The sequence below is a fragment of the Hippocampus bargibanti genome, linkage group LG01, assembly GCF_051943395.1.
Source record: "Hippocampus bargibanti isolate YZ-2025 linkage group LG01, ASM5194339v1, whole genome shotgun sequence".
NCBI classification, from domain to species: domain Eukaryota; kingdom Metazoa; phylum Chordata; class Actinopteri; order Syngnathiformes; family Syngnathidae; genus Hippocampus; species Hippocampus bargibanti.
In genome coordinates, this window is record NC_142734.1 from 3,877,004 (window position 1) to 3,901,846 (window position 24,843).

The 24,843-nt window shown below is 40.2% G+C and overlaps 2 protein-coding genes across 5 annotated transcripts in view; one reads left to right on the plus strand and one right to left on the minus strand.

Annotated features, from left to right (window-relative positions):
* Nucleotides 1-2,460, minus strand: part of b4galt5 (beta-1,4-galactosyltransferase 5) — a 45,286-nt gene extending 42,826 nt beyond the window's left edge. The window contains exon 1 of the mRNA XM_088990863.1: nucleotides 1,752-2,460. Within this exon, the coding sequence (XP_088846989.1) occupies nucleotides 1,752-1,857 (106 nt within the window). The 5' untranslated portion in view covers nucleotides 1,858-2,460. The remainder of the gene's footprint in view (nucleotides 1-1,751) is intronic.
* slc9a8 (solute carrier family 9 member 8) lies at nucleotides 1,729-24,843 on the plus strand. Of its 4 annotated transcripts, none has more exons than XM_088990833.1 (16): nucleotides 1,729-1,821; nucleotides 3,922-4,103; nucleotides 4,643-4,723; nucleotides 8,491-8,549; nucleotides 16,778-16,861; nucleotides 18,689-18,790; nucleotides 18,893-18,927; nucleotides 19,440-19,583; nucleotides 19,924-20,065; nucleotides 20,151-20,256; nucleotides 20,352-20,468; nucleotides 20,550-20,632; nucleotides 20,722-20,833; nucleotides 21,693-21,913; nucleotides 23,275-23,421; nucleotides 24,270-24,843. In XM_088990833.1, exons 1-16 carry the CDS (start codon nucleotides 1,772-1,774, stop codon nucleotides 24,375-24,377), a joined length of 1,773 nt encoding a protein of 590 aa, XP_088846959.1. In that variant the 5' UTR covers nucleotides 1,729-1,771; the 3' UTR covers nucleotides 24,378-24,843. The 4 variants fall into 4 exon arrangements, with proteins under 4 accessions (XP_088846959.1, XP_088846950.1, XP_088846941.1 ...); XM_088990815.1 differs by lacking the exon at nucleotides 1,729-1,821 and adding an exon at nucleotides 3,023-3,368; XM_088990842.1 differs by lacking the exon at nucleotides 1,729-1,821 and adding an exon at nucleotides 3,335-3,466.

Below are 24,843 nucleotides of genomic sequence, written 5' to 3' on the forward strand. Positions count from 1 at the left end.
GACTCAAGCAGTAAATGGGAAAAGCCTCTCCACCATTTTTCTAGTGTTTCTGCTCCTAATACTTTGTGGAAACATTATAGATGACACAGAAAGGTCAAGTGGACCAGGTAAAAGCCAAAGGTTTTTAGTGCATGAGTACAATATCTGAATCTGTCCTTTATGCTTCTACAGCAGGGGTCCCCAAACTTCTTCTTGTGAGGGCCACATAACTTTTCCCTTCTCTGATGGGGGGCCACTGTCAGTTTGTAACAGAAAAAGTGTGACGATCGTAGGGGAGCTTAAAAAATGTATTGTTTTCCAGAAAGCCACACATAATCAAATAACCCTTTCCAGGTTCTTTACAGAAAAAAAGTCAGGAAACAAATAATAACACTATTGATGAAATAAATACAGTGGGACCTTGGCTTACGAACTTAATTGGTTCCCAGACAGAGTGTGTAAGGCGAAAAGTGTGTATCCCAAAAAATAATTTCCCATAGGAAAACATTAAAATGAGAATAATCCGTTCCCAGGTCTTACATTTCGGAACAAACTCTCCGTCCGTGAAAGGCTTACCGCTGCTTGCTATCAGTTTAGCAACCCGAAAGCTGGCCCGAACGGATGCCTTGTTCAGCCGAGCTTGGCATACAAATGTATTCTGCTGAAGTAGTAGTCCACTTTTTAGCTTTGAGAGTTTGTCTGCTGGTATTTAGCCTTGCAAAACGGATTTGGGACGAAACTGAGCGCACCTGAATGTACCACCAGACTCCCCTCCACTTCCACATACATCACTTTCTTGTGTCGCGTCGCATTGTGACCGACTGTTTGTATTGTTCAATCACGATTATAAACAACATACATTGATTACATTGATTAAAATAGGAACAGATAATGGACGAAAACCAACGTTTGACTTGTAAAATGATTTTTTTTTCTGGAGGCCAAATAGGAAAAAAATCTGATAGCATCTCTGGTATTGTTCAGGGGGCTTGGCCAAAGTACTGACGGGCCGGATATGGCCCGTGGGCCGTAGTTTGGTGACCCCTGTTCTACAGCCTCGCATCTGGGATAATAATCCTCCAATAGCAACTGGGATCGTCTCTTCATATCTCAGATGATAAATTCTGGACTATGCCCGAAGATTAGAGGGCTTTATCAAAGGGTGGGTGAGATGCTGTTGAGATGAAGTTATTGGAAGATATATGGCTGACACTGGTGTATCCACACACATTTAAAAAAGGCAAGCAAAGGGAGATGGAAATAACTAACAAAATGACCCACATGCACATGACTTCCTGGCCGTAAATGATGACATTGGTTGCATGAATCACTTAACTGTCAGTAAACCATTTGTGAAATGAGTTTCGGAAGCAACATTTAGGCTCGTGACTCACAGTGAAACCTTTCGCACACCAATAAGCAGTGAGTCTCGGTTGATATTTGCCGAATACACACATGGTCGAAATGGACTGTTTTAGAGGGCCTCACAATTGAAGCCAAAATTGAAGCGTGCTAATTTGAGCCGGATTACAGTAGCCAGTAGTTCTATTAATCACAGTGAGCTATGCATTACGATGCTTTATCAGTATCATCATGATCATAATGGAATTGAGCTCCATCCAGTTGGGAATCATCATCGTCGAGAGATTGGGAGCTGATGAGGCTCAGCCCATATAGGCGCATGTCTCCACTCCCAAAGGCTGTCACACATGATTTAACCAACCGATCTCACACAAGATAATGACAGATAAAAAACGTTTCATGTGACTTACCGATACCTGGAGCGGAGTAGATGAAATACAATGCCGACGTTGAGAGCGAAAAAAGGAATAAAAGCCCAAGGTATGACCTTCTCCGGAAACGCAAATGTGTCGGCATTATACAGGCAGCAAGAAGCACACGGTGGCACGTTTGCGTTATCTATACACAGCCAGCCGACAGAGCGTTTCCGATGTGTCCAGGTGCTGGAAGGTTCGGACTGTGTATGCTTTTAACGATCCAAGCGGTGTAGTGGTGTCGCTGTCTGCAGCAGCGGGCGACCAAAAGCTCACGACTATTTCCTCGGCAGGTTGACAAGAGCGGTCCTCCGGTAATCAGTCCAGTCATACGAATTCCATTCCTGGCATGGGGTGGCTTCGACTCTAATGGCGGCTAAAGTCCGAGGTGGAAATCATAAACGCACATACACACATGACAAATGTGAGCACTCACATTCGCGCACAGAAGCACACAACAACAACGGGCTTTAGCGTTGACAGAGCGAAGCAACCCGGCGGCCTTGTGGTTTTTCAGTGCTGGGCCATCATTTGTCACGATGAGCGTCGCTGATTGAACTCCTCCGCGCCTGCTCTTTCCCTCAAAGTCGGCCACCCTGTCTGCCTTGGTCCTTGCTTGCCGTGCCGTGATGAGTGTTTCCCGCAGGAAAATGAGCAGCGGCACCTCAGTGGGCGTAGACGCCGAACACCACTGCAACGTGCCTTTCCTCCGTACAGGGAGGAGAGGGTGGGGTGGGGGGGATCTGGGGGCGTGCATTCGCATTGAAACAGACACGCTAATTAATATATTTTAATTTTTCCTGATTGCCTGCGGGGACGGCTCACGCGATTTCACATATGAATCACATGGCTCTCGAGTTAATATTGAAAGCAAGCCGCCAAACGCGATGACTGTATTTTAAGACGTCTCTCCGTTTTGCTTCACAACCTTCTTTTGCGAAAAGTTTCCAATTCCATTTGGTAGCTGGGTTCTTAAATGCCGCTATCCGCCATCATTAAGCATCAATTTATTAAATTATACACTTGGACAGCACCTGACAACCTGCTCCGTAACAATGGCTGTTGGGAAATTGACTCAGTCAGCACAAAAAAAAATACCAAGTGAAGCATATTTTTTAATTAAAAAAACTCATATACACTCAAGGTAACCACTAATTAATATATAAACACACTAAATCTAAATTTTACGAAAGAAGTGCGAATTAAACCACACTGTTCAGGATTTGCTGCGCATGCGTATATACGTAGAACTACGACTCCCAGAAAATCCGGAAGTGAAATGTTGATGTGGAAACGGGTATGGCTGCGTCGACATGAAAATGCTCGACTTTTTAAGGATACACCGTCGTTTGTCGTTCAGAACTCGTGTTTTTAAACAATGGCAAACACTAGAGTTTACGTTCTGTTGTTGTTATTAGTTTTGTTTGTTTACCGCTGCTTGTCAGTGCAAACAGAGGCAGTAAAGACTTTGCATGTGTTAGAGCGAGATAACAAGGGAAGGGACGTTTTCCAAAAGGATTTGGCTCTTTCTGACCACCGGCTTTCATCAACCAAACATGACACCGAAGAGGGTCACAATTTACTCGACCGATCCGAAGACACAGCGACTGTCAGGTTTGAACGTTAAGTCGTTGCTAAAAAACAATACTGGATGGACGAAACCACTCTAAGAAGGCTACGAACGTGTGTCAATACAGGATGTCATTGCTGGGGTAAAATATGTGCCACCAGAAACTGAATCATAAAAAATATATATTTGAATTTTAATCGCTAATCTTGAACAAGTGCATTGAAAAACCGAATCTGAATACAAAAATGGATTTTGCATTGTTTAATTGGAATCTTCATTTTTATGAATTTGTACAGAAATTGAGTTATCAACAATCAAACAGATTGGTGAAAGAGTGATGTGAAACACGTCTGTCTGAGTGCACAAGCAGTAATAAATACCCATAGATAAAAAATATACAGTAAGTGGCAATTGAATTGTGCCCGAGTGCAATGTAGTCAAAGTACTGTCTCTGATTACCAAAAATCCTCAAGGAAATGAAGAAATTATGTTGCATGGAAATTACTCTTGAGTAATCAGTAAAACAGCTTGTTACTGTACTTGTACTTGTACTGTACTTGTTACTCCACTCAAACCGATCTGCCTTTCTCCTTGCAGCAAGACTAACATCACAGACAACCACGCAAATGAGTCCATCCACTTCACATCATCATCAATCAAGCCAACAATCCCACCACCTCCAAATCCCAAGGCCATTCTGCCCGTGCAAACGGGCGTCCAGGCTCAAGAAGAAGAACAGTCCAATGGGTTGACCATTTTCTTTAGCCTTCTTGTTATTGGTAGGTTGCCTTTCATTGTGTTCAATTTCATCAACAAAAAACATAGACCAAACGGGATGTTCGGTACTCACTTACAGCATACAAGGTCAAGAAGATTGTGGAATCCAGTTAGTCATGGATATTATCATCTCTGAAATGTACAGATACAATTGTATGCACTTAATGGATTACTTGGGTATGATTTGATCAAGAAAGTGGATTTTGGCCCTAACTCGAGAGTAAACTGTAACTACAATGTGGCCCATGGCAAAATAGGAGTTTGACACCCTTACATTCGGGTGTGGCTGCCCTGTGAGTGGCGAATCCGGACAGGCAACAACTTCTCCCTCTTGGCAAATATGTGACCAGTTTGAAACACTCAGGAGACTAATTGACAAAATGTCAACCCGCTGGTATGTATTGGCGAGTCGATGATATCAAACCTGTTGACTAATATTTATTTCATAAAAATAATTGAGTCTGTTTATGTTTTATCGTCATCTCTGTGAGGAGCATATTCATACTCAATCTGTGCTCTTTGTTCATTCTTGTCACTCCAGGTATCTGCATTGTCTTAGTTCATCTACTTATCAAGTTCAAGCTACATTTTCTTCCCGAGAGTGTTGCCGTTGTGTCCCTAGGTGAGTTTAATTTGTCAAAATCTTTTCTCACTTGTCCTGTTTTCAAATATGTTTGAAGGTGAAAACACAAGGTGCCACTTGGCAAAGCCACACAAACTTAAATTTAATGGTAAACAATAATAATAACACATTTGATTTCTCAGCGCCTTTCAAAACTCTCAAGGTCACTTTACAGTCACAAGATCAGTTTTTCTGTGGGTGAACAGCGGCAGCCACACGCGCCGGCGTTCACTCAACCCGAAAGTAACTCAACTAGAAAGAAAACTAGCTATCTTGCTAATAGCTCGCCAAGCTACTTTAGCGAATATGCTAGTATTTTTACTTGGTTTAAAAATGTTTGAGGAAGTATATCACACATATTAAAATCTCATTCTTTAACTCATTCGCTGCCATTTCCGAATGTATTCGGGTTTTGGTTTTTTCTTGCGGAGTGCGGTGCCGATGAAGCGCTGGTGACACCTCTGACAATGTTTTCCCTTCCACGAGGGGACAGCATTTGACTTTTGTTCATGTTAGCGCGTTGTTACAGCTTCAGTTGTTGTTCATGCGCGATATGAATCAATTTGTATGTATTGTATTGTATTTTTACAGCCACCCCTATTTCAAGCTCAGATAAATCCAGACCCATATAAATTAGGAATTAACTCTGCATTGAATGTTTATGTAGTCCTAAAACTCAGTATTTTGTGGGTCCCACAATTTGAATGAAAATGACAAAAACCTTGAGAGTTTTGAAACGGGCTTAAAAATGAAATGTATTATTATTATTATTATTATTATTATTATTATTATTATTATTATTATTATTATTAAAAACCTTGGCACTGGAGTGGAGACATTTTTGCCCATCGTCTGGCAGTGAGAAGATGGATGGGTTTTGCAGGCAAATTTGAGGCACAGTTGAGATTACATGTACTATTGAGACCTTGACTAAGTTTTAATAAGTTGCCAATAGCAAAACGTGCCATCTGAGGTGTTGACAGGTACCGTGTGCAATTTATAAATCCAATCGCCCTTTTTCTGCCGCCTGTATAATTTGATAATTTGCACTCCCTCAAACTCTAGGATATATCCGTCTCTGCTCAAAAGGTCTTTTCCTTTTTTGACCCCCACCACCATCAATTGCATTGAGATGTCGGAGTGTTTGGAGCAGGACTCTGCTGAAGAGAGATAACAATGTGCGAACAAATCAAGGAGACACTGCTCTTCCTTCCTTATCTTTTCTCTCTCATCCACTAATTGTCTGCTTTGCTTCTCGCTATCCCAATCCATCAACCAAGCCTGTAGATCTGTAACTCTAAATAGTTTGATGCTTACACTTATAGTTTCCCTTTTATCTTATTCTTGCGGAGCTCTCTTACAGATCTTTGTCAGGTTCTGCACTGGGTCATGAACCTGACAATGTAGCCTATCAGAATCAAACTGAAATTGCTACACTTTGTATTCTCATGGCCTCACGATATCTGAAGACGTTACAAAGTTTCAGTGAGAATGGAAACCACAAAAAGTGCACTTGTGCGCACAAAAGGCAGATTAATCATTGAACACATAAACGGTCAATCTGCCATACATACGTGTGTGCGTTACACACGACACGTTCAAGTGGTCATGGCGTGACGAAAAGGACTTTGAACAGATATATCTTTTTGACGACATTAGAAAGGTTGACAAACCTCATAAACCAGTAAAAAAATATATATATATACAGTAAAGTCTCGTTATATCGATATCGGATATATCGATAATCCCGGTTATATCGATACTATTTCTATGCACGCACGGAGAAAATTACATGCAAACAGGGTCAGATATATCGATAGTCCCGGTTATATCGATATTTTTTCGGACTCCCTTGAATATCGATATAACGAGACTTTACTGTATGTATATATATATATATATATATATATATACATATATATATACATATACACACACTTTTTGTTGCGTTGCGAACAAAATCGGATAAGGCCTTTGACAAGGCGCTCGTTCTTTTTTCCAACAAGCTTTGCAGTTTTATCCACAGGTAATTCTGAAATCCTAAATATGGTCACATAATGCTATGAAAGACAATCTATGTGTACCCGACTTGATAACAGACACAAAAGTGGCTTCCTTTGTGTGTGTGTGTGTGTGTGTTGTCAAGGCAACAGCAGCTTTGTGTGTCCCATGCTCCCTCCACAAGATGATTATCAACGCCAAACTCGGATAGAGAAATGTATTTCACTAAACTAAAGTTTACATGCAAATCAAAAGTGTGGCAAGGTCATATGATTGATCCTGTCCTAATTTTGATGTTAAAACCTTGAATGTTCATATCATGTTTTTGATTGGAATCAAACAGCCTTTAATCGTCCCACAGTGGGAAAATCTGCAATCGACAGCAGCAAAATTGTAAGAGGTGGGGGTGTGGTTGAAAAAAAAAAAAAAACAAAGTATTGCATGTACAAAAAAAGAGAGCAGACTGAACTGTACAACTGCACAAAAATGTTTCATAAAAACAACTGTACATAGTGCAAAGTATAAAAATACAGTATAAAGCATATATAATATAGTGATACCTCAGCTTACGAACTTATTTGGTTTCCAGAAAGTGTGTTTAAGGCGAACAGTTTGTCTTCTAAACATTTATTTCCCATAATAAACAATTAAAATGAGAATAATCCGTTCCCAGGTCCCCATAAAACATAATTTTCTACCTAATAAGGCTTAAAGCTCACAAAATGTGCTTTTTTTAGTGTATAATAAATGTAATGTAATAATAAACTGTACTATATAATAAAGTCGTTTGATTTACCTGTGTGGTGGTCGTTGATGTGGTTTCCTCTTGATGATAGCCGAGTGAAGTTGCCGTGCTTTCTCAGCGATAATACCCTCACTTACACTGTGCCTTGCTAGCTGCTTTTCGCTAATCCAAATTAACAGAAATAATTCTTCTATTGCCTGAGACCGTTGCTTAGACAACACGGAAATACTCACACAAGCACCCTTAATAGCTTCCTTGTTCTTAAGGATGGTAGCAATGGTAGACTTAGTGTACTGGTACTGGGACGCTAAGTCACACAAACGCACACCTCGTTCGTGTTTTTTGATGATCTTCTGCTCGACCGTAATTTTCTTTTACGTCTTCTTCGACTTAACACTAGCCTGTCTGTGGTGGGGTCTTTTTCTGTCCCATAATAGAAAAAAGTACTCCACTCGATAACAAACCACGTCTGCACCCAAAGAAAGGGGGTGACGAAAACTAGTCCGCCAACCACCGTGGCGGTGTGTGGTTTGGTTCGTCCGCTGAAAAATAGTTTGTCAGCCAAGACTATAACTCGCAAATTTAAAAGAAAAGTTCACGAGCGAAAGTGTTCGTTAACTGAGGTATCACAGTATATGGAACTGTATTTACTCTACACATGGTTGGCTGTGCTATTTACAATGTATAAGTCCATTTTTTTCATGTGTGTTTTAAAGAAGCCTTTGATAAATATCAAGTTATGATGGCTTATATTAATGCATCCTGTTGAATTTTAGGAATAAAACCTTTAATGAAAGCTCCCAGTATGCTACTGAATTTTTCTGATGGTTTTTATGGAACATTGGTATTTTATAGTGGCAAATATTGTTACTGCACTTTGACTTCACCATGTGACAAACAGGCAGCATGCACCCTGTTTGACGTGCCCATTTTATACTTCATCTTTATTGTGGTTGGATAAAAATGTTTTTATGCATTAAAATTTTATATTATTTTCTTCTCTTGTCTCTGTTTCTTTTAGGGATCCTAATGGGAGGATTTATTAAGATCATTGAGTTCCAAGAATTGGCCAACTGGAAGGTACATTTTGACTCTTTTTTTTTTTTTTCCCCCATTATTTTAATTTTTTTTTAAATACAAAACCAATTCCAATGATGTTGGGAAGTTGTGTTCAACATAAATAATAAATGCCCAAACCATCCCAGTCTGGCGTCTCCCACTTTTTCTCCAAAACCTATACTTTACACATACATGTTGGTTTTTGATGCAGTGCTGCTTTGAGGGATCAATGGTACGTTGGGTGAACACTGGCCATTTTTAATCACACAGTTTCTCACAAAGAGGTGATCTTGTCAACTCAGTTTTCCTTTTCTACCCAACCATGGTACCTACCTGCTCCAGCGTAAGCCGGTTTACTTGTGCGATGTTTCAAAGGATGTTTGGGAAGCATTCCGCAACTTTCTTTGCCTTTTTTTTGCCACCCGTCTCAATGTTTTGAGAACATATTGTAGAGATCAGGTTTTTAAGTCAATGATTATTTGCTAAAACAATACCGTTTATATCAGTTTTAACGTGAAATATTTTGTCATTGTACTGCATTCATTTTGTTGAATGTGATTTACAAATTTTATTCAACACAACTTCCCAGATTTGTTGTAATTGGCTTTGCAATTGTGTTTTTGCATGCAGTTGCATCTTGCAATATTCTCTCGTCTCTAGTGTTTGTCATGAAGCGTAGATTTCCGCTCGATACCTACTCACACTGTTACTCACTCATTCTTCCTTGGAGCCTTTCCTGTGCCCCCTCCCCACCGTTATCTTTCTTCTACAACTTGGAGCCTTTAATTAACATTCCTAATTTTCTACCATCGAGTGAAGAATGAATGAATGAAGAAGAGAGAGAGAGAAAAATACACGGAAAAGAGGGAAGGGACAGGTTGTGTCAATGTTTTGTATACACAGTGAGTCATTGTGTGCAACACCCCCACCCCCGCCCACATTTGGGCCGCTTCAGGTTCGGTGTAGCCATTGACCCCAGTAACATGAGACCTTTGAGACCATTCTCTCCTCAGAAACTCTGTTCTGAACCTCCCAAAACTATTAGCTTGTAAACACAATGGAAATTCTTGCAGTGCAAGCGCTAACAATCTGACAATCTAGCAATTTTATGTCAGTGTTGTTAACCTTTAAGCATCTGAACATTTAACAACACATAGATAATATAATACACAATATATTCTTTATCCACCTCAAAGAACAACTAATATTTCTGCTTTCTTTTTGCCTAGAGAGTAGCTATGTCAATGGTACAGTACTAGTTACACTTATGGAATATGATTTACTCATGCTGCTCTTTTGAATGATAGGTACATTTTTTTGTTCAAGGAAACTATAGAATAATAATAATCCATTTTACACAGTACACAGTAGTAGAGTGCACTGTACTAGTGCTACTACTTCTACTAGTAGTACTAGTACTACTAGTAGTATGACTCATAGTACTACTCATAGTACTACTAGTAGTACTAGTAGTACTACTAGTACTATCAGTACTAGTAATAGTAGTATTACAAGTACTACTAGTACTCATGGTCCTACGAGTACTAGTACCACTAGTACTACAAATATCAGTACTAGTACCAGTAGTTCTACAATTAATACTAGTACTAGTACCACTGGTAGTACTACTAGTAAAACTTAATGCTACTAGTACTAGTAGTACGAGTAGTACTGAGACGAGTACTCCTACTACTAGTAATAGTAATAGTACTAGTACTACTACTACTGTTACTACGACTACTACCGCTACTACTACTACTAATAATAAAAATAATAATACCACTAATAATAATAATACTCTTAATACTACTACTACTAATATTAATATTAAAACAATAATACCCCCCAAAAAAGAGCAAATAACTACCATGATGTTTAACATTGTATAATCAATGTTTATTGTAAAAAAACACTTGTGTTTAGCGACCATAGGCTGAAATATGATCTTTGGTTGCAGTTAGCTTGTGTTTTCCCCCCCTGACAATTCAATGATTGATTGCTCTTGTCATAAAATGCATTGGACTACAGCGTTGGAATATCATCCTTTTACCCCTCTCCTGTTTGTGCTAAAATTGCGCAAACCTAAATTAACCATACCTTTACTTTAGGACAGGGAGTCCTCAGTTTACGGACAAATACCAATCTGATGACAAGCAATGTAACGTAATGTTCTCCAAATTCTGATTTCATCCCGAAAGCCAAAATTATGTCGAAATACTCTGTATGGCAAAAAAGTCAACTACATTGGAAAAAAAACAAGATATTGCACTTCCCGTAGCTAGTTGTTGGATTGAGGAGGGGGCCTCAAGGGATATTGTTGAGGATGCTTGTGCACGTTCTACTGGCCTCTCCATCTTGCTGATATTCGCCTTGTGGGAAATCATGTTTCCTTCCAGATCTCACGGTACACTGTCCATCACTCCCCTAGAATTGTTTGAAAATCATTTCTTATTGGGATCCTCTGATTCGAACCGCGACACGACTTGAAGTGAAAAAGGCCTCCGTTCAGCCTTTGGTTATGAAATGGCTTTCTCCTGGAAATGCTGTGACCCCCCCGCCCCCACCTCACTCCTCACACTCTTAGAAAGCTTGTTTCCAAAATTGGCCCATTTTCCAAGTCCCCCGAGGCAGACGCATTCTAGCATTGCATCCTTGCCTTTCACCACCAATCTGCTTTCTTTGCCCTCTCCTAAAAACTACCTGCCCTTCTGTGCATTTAAAAAAAATCTTTTTTTGGATTCCTTTGGATTCTGGATCAACTTATTCAGAAAGAAAAACGAGAATAATGCTTCATCTCTGACAGCAGTGAAAGCACATATATCAAGCTACATGAGCTAGTACAATCTCCCATACCCTCGTTTAGCAGTCTCTTTGTGATCGGCAGACGGGGTTTCCTCTGTGATTATTGTCGTGTGTTTTCATCCTCAAAGGACACCACCACCCTTTTTTTTAGAACTCTCTTCACACCAAGAAATGAGACCAACACCGGCAGAGCATTTTTAATTGTGGTTTAAGGGCGCTTTTTGCTCATGAAGTGCAGTCACAGTCAAATCTCAGGGGAAAGTTAAGCAAAAATGTCTCCTCTCAATTTATCACCTTACTCACATCTTTTTGTTGGGGCACAGTCTTATTTAAATGAGATTCTCATAATTATTATCCTCATCGTAATTTGCTTTTTATTTTTTTTCCTTTCAAGTGTATTTTTAGGGCCCAACCAATTAATTAGCTTACTGATTAAATCTAAGGATTTTGTCCCCGCAAACAAGGGTCAAATGGTCGATATTTTCTGATTATTTTTACCTCTTATGTAGTATATTTTCTCCATTATAAGGCACACCTAAATGCATTTGTTTTTCTCAAAAGCTGACAAAAGTGCTTTCTTACAGCTCCAGAGGTCGTGAAAGCTCTATGGAAATACAATTGCATTGTATTCCCTTTAGCGTAGCCCCATCTAGAGGATGCATAACGCAACAGCAACCAGAATTTTAGCTTGTATGTTATGCAGCGTATAATGCGTAAATGAAAACCGTTTTTTAAATCGATGGTGCACACCGTAGTTTGCATTGATGTTCTGACTACCGAGAGCAGAGTAAAATGGAGAAAGATTATAGTAGATTTGAATATGTTGATCTGTACAGTGTGATGGTTATGTATTTACATAATAGGTTATTCGTCATAGCCTTTGGTGATAGGTGAAAGGTTGATCATATACAGTCCTCTCACTACGTTTTTAAACAATTACAGTAAAGTCTCGTTATATCGATATTCAAGGGAGTCCGAAAAAATATCGATATAACCGGGACTATCGATATATCCGACCCTGTTTGCATGTAATTTTCTCCGTGCGTGCATCGAAATAGTATCGATATAACCGGGACTATCGATATATCCGATATCGATATAACGAGACTTTACTGTATATTGTTTGAGGTGCAGTAAATAAAATTGTGCATATTGTTGAAAGAAAATCTAAATCCCATATTTTCCAGCCTTGATTTTCTTCAAAAGATGACCCTGCGCCGTATATGCAGGTGCCTCTTATATGTGAAGTCATATTGAGCCACAACAGGTCTGGCAACTACTGTCACCAGCCACAGACTCCATTTCACCTTGTAGAAGAAGTTGTGCGCAACCCCAGCCTCTACTGTAGCGCCTTATAATGTGGTGTGCTTTTCTAATTGGAAAACATTCATCTATTTCTATATTATATTTGAAAAACCTTTTACATTCATTAAAGATGCACCTTATAGTGGAACAAGTTTGAAAATACACCATTCATTGGGGGTGCGCCAAATACACCAGTGCACCTTACACACTGGAAAATAAGGTAAATACCTTATTTATTCGAGTATAACGCGCACGCGTGTATAACGCACACCCCTAATTTTTGGTATAAATCGGTATAAAATTGTGTTTCACTTTTTCTCGGCTCAGACCGAGCATTGTGATGCAAATCATTTATCGACAATGTAAACACTGAATGACAATATTAACACTAAATCAAAACTCTGGATATTAAAAACAAAAAGGACTGCGCGTGAATCGAAACCGAAGGGCGAGAATAGCCATGGAAATGCTACCCCCTCCTGGAAGGGATAAAGCATTAAATACAGTAAAGTCTCGTTATATCGATATCGGATATATCGATAGTCCCGGTTATATCGATACTATTTCTATGCACGCACGGGGAAAATTACATGCAAACAGGGTCGGATATATCGATAGTCCCGGTTATATCGATATTTTTTCGGACTCCCTTGAATATCGATATAACGAGACTTTACTGTATATATGAGCATTTTTTTTCCCAGGCCTCGTTTATAACGCGCACCCGAACTTTGAGTTCTTTTTTAGGTTATACTCGAATAAGTACTGTACATTATAACTTACTATGTAGGGTGCTTAGTCCCTCCACAAGAAACATTTTTTTGTTTTGCTATTTAAATTGTGCATACATGCAAAAGTATGGTTAGGACTGTTGTCATGTTATTTATTTATTTATTTTTTTGTTCTTTTGACTTCAAGATGGCGCTGCGAGAGTGGCTGCCTTGACAGCAGCTCCTGTATTTTGTTTTTTTACTTCTTCTTTTCCTTCCCTCTTCCAATCATCACTTTGCTGCTGTGAAATGTAAATTTCTCCAGTGTGAGACTAATAAAGGCTAATCTAATCAAGCCACTCTGCATACATGACCTATAATCCTCAGTCTCAGATGTTAATATTCACGTTTGACCTTTCGCTTCGCCTGAAAGGCAAAGTACCGACCGGCAGCAGCTTAAGACAAATTTCTGAAAGGCTATTTTTTTCTTACATCTGAGTGAGGAAGTATGCAATGGAGTCGTCTCTCAATCTTCAAACACATAAACGGGCAAGCTGACATACATGCCTTACACACCAGTGTTCGGAACGCGTTCAAGTGGTCCTGGCATGAGGAAAAGGACTTGAACAGTTATATCTTTGTGTCTGACTACCATATTTTGTATAAGGCCCAGCGGAGTATTAGGTGCACCATCACTGAATAGTGTATTTTCGAATTTTTTCCCTTTATAAGGCGCACCAAACTACAGTATAAGGCACACCTTCAATGAATGAAAAATGTTTACCAAATATACTATATAAATATATAAAACGTTTCCAAATATAAGGCACATCACATTATAAGGTGTTACAGTAGACCCTGGGGTTTCGAACTGATTCTTCTACGGGGGGGAAAATGGACTGAAGTTGCGAGACCTGTTTTGGCTCAATATTACTTTACATATAAGGCACTCCGGCGTATAAGGCGCAGGCTCATCTTTTAAAGAAAATTCAGGCTTATGAGTGTCCCTTATCCACCGGAAACTACAGTATATTAGAAAGGTTGACTAACCTGATAAATCAATTAAAATCTCTCTTCTGTCTCCATCTCTCTCACTCTCTCATTCTCTCTTTCTCTTTCTCTTTCTCTCTTTCTCTTTCTCTCTCACTGTCTCTCTTTCTCTATCTCTGTCCCTCTCTTCTTCTCTCCCCACCACACTTTCTCTGTATGCAGTTCCTATGCTTGACCTACTTTTAAACAGCTTGTAGTTAGACTAGTGAAGATTTGTGTTGACATGCTGTCTCGGGGTTTTGAGCCCTGAATAAATGACAAAAATGGATGAAAGGGGGCGGCTATAATTCGTGGTCCATTTCCAACTGTACTGTATTGTTTCCTCTTCTTTTTTTTATTTGTATTCTGATTTTTCATTCGTTGGACACATTTTCATATAGGTCTTGGAAAGAGCTGTTAATTACCCATGGCACGAAATGTGAAGTGGCTTTAGATGAAATAGAATATTTTTACCCGCCGTGCCAAAGCTCGAAGCAGTGTTATTTTAGCATTTGCGTAAGTCCGGTACCGAACCAACAAGGAAATGATTCAAACATAACCGCGCACAACGTGTGCTTTGCTCAGGTATCAAAAAGTAGGATTATTCGTCGTGGCTATGCTGTGCCTGGAGCTGATGACTGCTCACTGTGTTCGCCTCCATCTGCTCGTGGGGTCATTGGGGCACCAAGGCTCGAACAAGCTGTCAAGACTGCTGCCGATACACAAAGGGAGAGATTGTTGACTAGATGGACTAAATATGGACCGGCCCTCTTCGATCTTTCTGACAGAAAACTGATACAAACGTCCAGTCAGTCACCACCCAGAAATAGATCGTTCCCTCTTTTGCTTCTCTAATGCACTCACTGTATTGGGTCTAAGTTGCGCCAACCGAAATTATGCACATTTCTCCGGATCAGTTTGTTCCTCTGGGCCTTCCTCGGCTTCTCTGTTTTTGCATTCACCTCCGAGTGGATGTAATGCATTGGCAGATGACGCATGTGCATCACATCCACTTCCGAGCCTATGTGTGCGTGCATGTTCATAGTGCATACACGGCAAACTTGCTCATGCAAGAACGCATGGTCTGTCGTGCACTGCCTGTGTGGCAATGCACGGGCAGATGAAGCCCACGCCTGACCTAGACTAGCCCATTTCGCTGAGATGCAACAATGATTTCATTATCGCAACGAAATGATCACAAAGCCAAGGTCACAGGCAATTGTGTATGTGGATTATTCTTCGGGGAAGGTTCACATATCTTTTTATAGCATGTGTTCGAGTCTGTCTGTAATTCTGTTTCAATTCATGCATGACTTCACTGGCATTTGCTGCGTGCGCGTGCCAGTCACCAACAAGCAAACATACTCATACATCCTGTCAGCGAAGGCACTTTTTTCCCCTTGCCGTTCAGATTCAGTGTTGGTGTAATTCGCTATACATGTTTAAAGATGTTCAAATAGCGAATTATCCCCAACATTCAGCTTCTCTCTTCACCAAATTCCACAGCCAAGTATTAAAGCCAACGGATGATTGTTGCCACTGGAGAAAGGAACAAAAAATATTTGTGGTGGATTCAGTATGAACAAGAAGCATGTGTTCAATTCATTTTCTGTGGTGTATTAGCATCACGCAGCTCATAGTTTGAAACCAGCAACATTATTTATGATAGACGACACCCTCGCTACGCATTCAGGTTACTTGGAAAACATCATTGCATCACGTCACTGTGCACATTCATTGTTTTTTTTTTCTTTGATGAGAATGTTTTAAAGTTTGAAAAGAGCCAGAATCATCATTCTAAAGTTTCCATGAGCGGTCCATCCCTACCAGCTCCGGTTTCCAATTATCCTAGTCGGCAGTAGAAACATTGCCAGATGGTAGTTAAATGTTTTCATCTTCGACACCAAGTTTTGGGCACGTTGTAGTACATGGCCCGGGCTGATGTTGTTCTTGGGTTTCTGTCAGATTGCGGTGTCCTACTGCGTTTGGTTGATTTCTCTTCACACCCATGATGATGTTGCACATCTGAACTGAAGGCCTTTGAATGCTTTCCTTCGTCGTTTTGTGGGTATGTACGCAGACAAATGTGCAGAACTAAGGCAGTTCGGGAATGCAACAAATACAATTGATGTAACATCCAAAAAGTTGACCGATTTTGGGATTTATCCATCCATCCATTTTCTGTCCCGCTTATTCCTCATAAGGGTCCTGGGGGCTGCTGGAGCCTCTCCCAGCCGTCTTCGGGCACTTGATGCTTTCTACTATCTTTGTGACTGCTTTATTTCCTGTATATGATAGCTGTTCGTTTTAAGTGCTTTGTTCCATCTTCCACTGCTGTTAAAGCCCTATATCAATCATTATGTATTGTATTTTGACTTTTCCTCTTCTTTTGCTTTCCAAAAGGAGGAGGAAATGTTCCGACCCAACATGTTCTTCCTTTTGCTCCTGCCACCAATCATCTTTGAATCTGGATACTCTTTACATAAGGTAAAGTACTGTACATCAAAATACAAACTACGTATGTGGAAAAGCGATATTTTTTTTTTTTTTTTTTTTTCCCCCCCACATTCCAATAACACGCATGATGGGTTAATGGAACACTCACCTGCGATGCGACACTCATTAGGATAAGCGGTTTGCATTATGGATGGATGGATTGTATATACAGTATATTGTCTTTCATCGCCATTGTTTTGTGTAACTTTAGAGGTTGCACAACAAAATCAAGGATATGGCTATACATAGGGATTCCAGATATCCACTATTTAGTCGAATTCCGCTAGTTTTTTCCCGCAATATTTTCTATTTTCATATAAATGTTCTTTTACTTACATATACAACAGCTAAAACATTTGTTTTGAAGGGAGATAGGATGAGCAGAATGTGTCGTGCTTGAGTCGGCATGCTTTCGTGTGTTTTGGTCAATGTCGGTTGCTTCCGTTGTCAATCGGGATCGCTCAGGAGTAAAATACCGCGAGACGTGAGCAATGACGCGAGAAAACAAATATGGCAGCTCCTTTCCCGCACTTTTCGGCAGTAAACTTGCGCTAAACATCATCGCATTTTTGGTACTTGTCTATTTAATGTGTTAATAGTATAATAATAATTGCATTTTTGGTATTTGTATATTTAATGTGTTAATAGTATAGACAGTATAGGTTAGATATACAATATATCAATTTTGTTTTGATAAAAGCTTACGTGCACGTGTTCCGTGTGATTGCTCGCTTGGGAAAGCACATGACTTTTTACATTATAAAGATGTCATGGAAGAGAGATAGTGGAACGGTGACGTCTCTGGATGGAGGGATAATGAATTGGTGGAATTGGGCATGGTTTGAAAAACAAGTCGACGGATGCCAGCTTTCAGATTTCATATTCAAACATAAAAATCCGTCCGGGGAAAGCCCTTTGCAGTCTTTGCGATGGAAAAGTGATCAATTATGGTGGCAAAGGTTGGCTGTCACTCAAACAGCATTGTGCGGGAAGCAAACATGCAGAGAGAAAAAAAAGATTGAGAAAGCGGAATTACAAACAACCTGATGAGTCATTCCAATTCATAAGTTATTATTCTAATTAAGGAAATGATGATAGGGCTTGTTAATGACTGTTGGCCTGTAGTATACCATGATTTTAATTATGATTGATAATACTAAACGAACTAACTTGAATAAGACCTCATGGGGGATGACCAAAGTTGGTGAAAAACATCATGAATTGTATTTGTATAATTATGTAGCAGATATTTAATATGCGATCTTGCATTCATAAATGTGAATCGGCTGATCTGTTTCATTTTCCTCTATTTTAATTTCCCTTGGCTGTGATCCCCGTATTAGAGTACTGTACCCTAGCTTTTTTTGGCACCGTGGACTCCTTCAAACAAGAACGTGATTTTTGAAACCGACTCGTTGAAATGATGCAACTGGATTGTTGTGTTGCTTGTTTTTCAGGACTTGCCCAACGACTTCATTTACACAATGCCGCTGAAGTGCGTGAAGCAAGGTGGGGTGGGGAGTGACAATCTTGTCAAAGTAGTTTCATAGTGAGAAGATAACAGCAAGTCGTGGTTGTTGCGTCGGCTTTGTATTTCACCGTGGAATTCTGTCAATATTTACTTCCATTTTCTTTTGCTTTCTGTTTACATCGTCACTTGCAAACCAACAATTGACTTGCCACACATACAGTTCACATCGCAAACTGTATTTCTATAAAAATTGATCCCAGGCATCCTGGCAGTATTTGGTGAGTGCATTGCTGTGACTAATGTTGCCTAAGCACTGGACGAAAAGTCTGCCTTCATTATGTGTTCAGGGTAACTTCTTCCAGAACATTGGCTCCATCACCCTGTTTGCTGTTATTGGTACGGCTATCTCGGCCTTCATCGTCGGAGGAGGCATTTACTTCCTTGGTCAGGTAAATATGCTGAGACCATGTTCATTCAAAATAAAGCGTGTGGCATTCACATTGCTCAGTGTTGTGCATCCTTCCTGTTTATTTTTCTTGTAACTTCTTTAGGCAGATGTGATCTACAAGATGACCATGACAGATAGGTGAGACTTTGCCTTGTTTAACAGCCTTTATTATCATTATACTAGAGTAAAAAAGTATATACAAAGAGCTCTTACGCAGCATTGCTACCATTGATGTTCTGTTGTTGTTGTTCAATATTAATTCAATGATGTTTCTTCATTGCCTGGCAATGGGCAAAAATGTGGTTACTCCCGTTGCCAGGGTTTTTGTCATTTTCACTCCAATTGCAGGAGCCACAGAATATTGAGTTTTAGGAGTACATACACATTCAATGCAGCGTGAGAAACCTGAGAAATCAGAAAAAAAGAGTTCATTTTTAAGTTATATGGGCCTGGAGGTCTGACCAGCAATTTACCGACACCCCCCTCCGCAAGGAAAAAACAAAACCGAACAAATTTGGGAATGGCGCTCCACGTCATGTTTTCAATTCTCGAATACATTCGGGAATGACAGCGAATAAGTTAATTTTGTGTTTTTTTAACATTACCGATTAACTATTGTCTCTTTAAAATGACCCTTTTTGTTACTGTAGTTTTGCCTTTGGCTCACTCATCTCTGCCGTCGACCCTGTTGCAACCATTGCCATCTTTAACGCACTCAACGTGGACCCCGTCCTGAACATGTTGGTGTTTGGCGAGAGCATCCTGAACGATGCAGTCTCGATCGTCCTTACAAAGTAAGAGTCCATTTTCACTTGTCTTCTAATCGTACTCAATTCAGCATTTTTTGTTTTACCAATATAGATTATTGATATCCAAGTATGACAGAAACCTCCTATTCCAAGTGCTAAGTGCTCACGTCACATATTTTTTTTCTTTCCATAAATTTTGTCAGATATTGTCAATGTATGTGTTTCGTTGTGGCAATGCACCACACATTTGCCATTTAAGTCATTCAATGAGTTTGGCAGCATTTGAAGAGTCGGATAGGTGTGATTTGTCTGCCCTCCAGAGCCTGTCGAAGGTATTACTAGTCTTGGTCACCACATGTTATTTATTCTGTCTGGTATTTTTCAGTACGGCTGAGGGTTTCTTCTCCCGCTCAGACACGAGCAGAGTATCAGGCTGGGAGACATTTCTGCAGGCAGTGGGTTATTTCCTCAAAATGTTCTTTGGTTCTGCCGCCTTGGGGACCCTGACAGGACTCATCTCCGCTCTTGTATCCACTTAGGATGGCTCTGTTTCTTGACGGTATACACTGAGTGAATATCGGTTTATTGGTTATTCCCTAACTTGCACACCAGTTCTTAAAACACTTTGACTTGAGGAAGACACCCTCACTAGAGTTTGGGATGATGATCATCTTTGCTTACCTTCCCTACGGTCTAGCAGAGGGTATTAAACTGTCTGGTAGGTGCCCCATCCGAAGGTCAATTGGTTATCTTTTTCTTGCCCTCCCATAGGCTTGTAATATCTCATGCGAGTCTTGACCACTCCCTCCACAGGAATTATGTCCATCCTGTTTGCGGGAATCGTCATGTCTCACTACACCCATCACAACCTTTCTCCCGTCACCCAGATCCTAATGCAGCAGACACTCCGCACCGTGGCTTTTATGTGCGGTCAGTTACCTTCCAACGTCATTTCCCCATCACCAATTACAATTGTCGCCATTAAACCGGTTGGTTCTCTTTTCCTTCCAGAAACGTGTGTGTTTGCTTTCCTCGGCCTATCCATCTTCAGCTTCCCTCACAACTTTGAAATATCCTTTGTCATTTGGTGCATCGTAAGTGCTTCTGTTGCGTTGACGTCCAGTGGCCGTGGCTTATGTCTCTCATCACCATGAGGACAAACTCCTCTTTCGTCTCCTTGTAGGTGCTGGTTCTTTTGGGCCGTGCCGTCAACATCTTCCCTCTGTCGTTCCTCCTCAATTTTTGCAGAGATCACAAGATCACACCCAAGATGATGTTCATCATGTGGTTTAGTGGTGAGAGGAGACAGTCAACATTTGTGCCCCCCCCCCCCCCCCCCCAAAAAAAAAAAAAAAAAAAAAACAGGAAGTCATGCTTTAAATTGTTGGTACTGTCAACAATGATAAAAAGAACACGGTGTGCGTATGATATTTCGGTTGCAGAGTCATTAAGGTCTAGCGTTTGTTTTCACGAAAATCTGGTGATGTATTTCACCTCGAGAGGTTTCAAGCCATCTGATTGTTGAGACCTCATGGAAATTTGTTGTTTGCTACTCAGGAGGGGCAATATTTTGTTCCGCTATTAAATTGGCTAGTTTTATGTGTCTAATCTCAAAGCAATCACTTCCTTTCACTGTTTTAACTCATCCAATGCCATTCCCGAATTTATTCACAAATTAAAAATATGACGTTGAAAGAAGAGAGTCTAAGGTTACTTACTCAGCAATTAATGTTAATGTTTATTTAACTCTTCTTTCATCAGAGAAAAAATACTTGATTCCTAAATTACTGTATATGGGTCTGTAGTTATATGAACTTAAAATGAGGGCGGCTGTACAGAATACAATGCAATACATACATATTGGTTTATATAGCGCTTTAACAACAGCTGAAGCTGGAAAAAAGCGCTTACATGGGGAAAAAGGTCAATACTGCCCCTTGTGGAAGGAAAAAAAAAACATTGGTAGAGGTCTGGTCAGCGCTTTATCGGCACCCAAGCAAGAAAAAAACAAAACCTGAACAAATTCAGGAATGGCGCTCGATGTCATATTTTCAATTCTCGAATAAATTTGTAATTGGCAGTGAATGAGTGAAGGACCTCTTGATTTTACAATTTTCGGGGGTTTTGTTTTTATGATTATTTCTGCACCTTTAGGTTTGAGAGGTGCAATCCCGTACGCTTTGAGCTTGCATCTTGGCCTGGAGCCAATCGAGAAGCGGCAACTCATTGGCACCACCACCATCATCATCGTGCTCTTTACTATCCTCTTCCTCGGGGGCGGGACCATGCCACTCATTCGCATCATGGACATTGAAGATAGCCAGTCGCGACGCAAGAATAAGAAGGACATCAATCTGAGCAAGACGCAGAAAATGGTAACGCACGCATGTCTTGCATTGATACAAGCTGGGCCATCCTCTTGGTCCTCTGCCATCAGACTGTTGGGTTTCTCTTGAGAGGGAAAAAAAAAATCAAAAGGTTGGAGATGGTGTGCAAAAGGCATGAGATTTCCACAATGTAAACCGCTTTCATTGCAATCACACAATTAAACCACACAAGAAATGGCACCTTGTTAACTCATCCGCTGCCATTCCCGAATTTTTTCAGCAATTGAAAAGGGTGATGTGAAGCGCCATTCCCGAATTTGTTTGAGTTTGAGTTTTTCTTGCGGGGGATACTGATAAACCGCTGGTCAGACCTCTGGCAATGTTTTTTTCCCTTCCACGAGGGGGCGGAATTTACCTTTTTCCACGTTAGCGCTTTGTTAAAGTGCTATATGTAAATCAATATGTATGTATTGTATTTTGTACAGCCGCCCGCATTTCAAGCTCAGCTAATTACAGACCCATATAACTCAGGAATTAACTCTTTTTATCTGATGAAAGAAAATAGTATCAGGTTTAACAACGCTGTATTGAATGTTTATGTGGTCCTAAAACTCAATATTCTGTGGGTCCTGCAATTTGAGTGAATATGACAAAAGCCCTGTCACTAGAGTGGACACATTTTTGCACAACGTCTGGCAGTGAATGAGTTAATGAGTCCTCATGAGTGCTAAAAGTCATTGATGCAGTTTTTATATTTTTTTACCTTACGAACGAGATACGTTCCGAGCGGCCGTTCGTTAGGTGAATTTGTTCGGAAGTTGCTTCAGTGCTGTATTTTGTATGGCTTGTATGTTTGTCGTAAAATAAATTCACACCAACTGTAGTATGATGACATATATCTTTGGGTCTTCAGTAAGCCTTTACTGAAGCCGCTGCCACGTAATTACTGAATTACGTGCCAGCAGCCATTACTTCTTGTTATGCATGGCGTCCTCCTGTTGCGTCAACTAGGAAGAGGGATTTCCTCCCCGCCCATATACTCTACACAGCTTATCATAAGAACATACCCTCAAAAATGTTCATATGTAACGTTATTCGTAACTCGAATGTTCGTAAGTTGGGGAGTGTTTATTATTGTTTGCACAGCGTTTGGTTATTTGAGGTTTTGCTCATATAAATGCTGCCCTCAAAGGGAGTGAGACCGTTCTCCTTGCCTTTCTCCCAACAACTAAAATGCCCTTTGCCCCCTCTTTACTCTCAATCCTCAACGCTAGTTGTGTCGTTTTGCCCCCCCTCCCCCCTATCCCAATGGTTCCTTTGCATCATCATTTCCACCCTCTGGCGAATCATTCAAGCTCTTTAATTTTTCGCTATTTATCTGACCTCTATCCTTCTCTTGCTCCCGCCAGGGGAATACTGTTGAGTCGGAGCATCTTTCAGAATTGACAGAGGAGGAATATGAGGCTCACATATACCAGAGACAGGATCTAAAGGGCTTCATGTGGCTTGACGCTAAGTACCTTAACCCTTTCTTCACCCGAAGGCTCACCCAGGAGGTAAGGAATGGCGAGAGAGAGAGAAACTGAAATCCTTCGTCACATGGGAGGCCGCTTCAACCACTTTGCTGGCAATCCTTTAAGCCAATTAAAGTACTCTGCATATGCCAGATGAAATTTTTCAAGTAAAAAAGAACCCCCAGTCGCAAACAGTTTTGATATTAAAACAGGTTTCATCACCCATTTTTATTGGCTTATTGACATAACTACAATTTCATGCACCCTGTAACCTGATACTGCAGTAATCACTGTCCCAACAAGGGTTAATGGTATCCTACAGGGCCGAGGTATCACTGTGGCTGCCACTTTTCACCCGCAGAAAAAACGATCCTGTGACTGTAATGTGACCCTGAGAGTTTTGAAAGGCGCTTAAAAATGAAATGTATTATTATTATTATTATTAGGGAAATTGATATTAGTGAAATCATAGTTTTTTGTTTGCACTTTAGAAATATCCTGCTCCGATGAATGTATTTTGGTTTATTTCAATCAGTTTTGTATACTTCGGCAATATAGTTAAATCGGTCCCATCTATTTTCGAATTTGGACCGCTGTTTTAAGTTTCCCAGATGCATCCCTGCCAATACGCTTGTCTTTGCTTTGTCTGCTGCACTTTTTGTTTTAAGATTGTTTGTGTTCAGAATTTCTAGATTGAAACCACGACGTCTTTTAAGTCGAGATAAAGTTGCCACATTTGTAAATCGGAGTGTAGGCTTTAGAGGATATTCAGAGCATCTGCACTGCGTTTTTTTTCCCTGCTATAACTGAAAAACCTTTTTAAATTTGAAAGCGTGTTATTGGATGCGGTGCGTGTTCACATGACCTAACTTATAATGTGTATTTATCAGGATCTGATGCACGGAAGGATCCAGATGAAGACTTTAACCAATAAGTGGTATGAAGAAGTTCGACAGGGTCCCTCAGGTTCAGAAGATGACGAGGCAGAGCTTCTGTGAAGTGAACACTGCATGTGAGTCACAAAGGGTTGAATCACATTCTCATTTCTTTTTTCCCCAACTGCCATCATGTTAATGTGAAGAGTTTGTTGAGATGTGTTCCACTTTTGAGGAAGTTCTGCAAAATTGCACTAGCAAACAACCGAGGACAAAATATTTCTGTGAAAAGGATTGTTCCTGACTTGAATGTCACATCGTCTGCACCATAATAAGCAGGTAATTCAAATCACTGATGTTGGACACAACATTGGTATGTTTGCTACTTGTAAAGTCACAGACTATTTGAATGTAAAGAAATATAAGACCACCTTGAGTTTTACACTGGTTCGGCTTTGTTGTAAATGTACTTTGTGTCACGTGAAAGAATGTGCAATAGCTCCATTTGGCAGCGAAAAAAGAAAAAACTAATAAAAATAAAGAAACTATCAGACTTATTGAAGCCATAATTTGTGAGTTTCATCCTGGA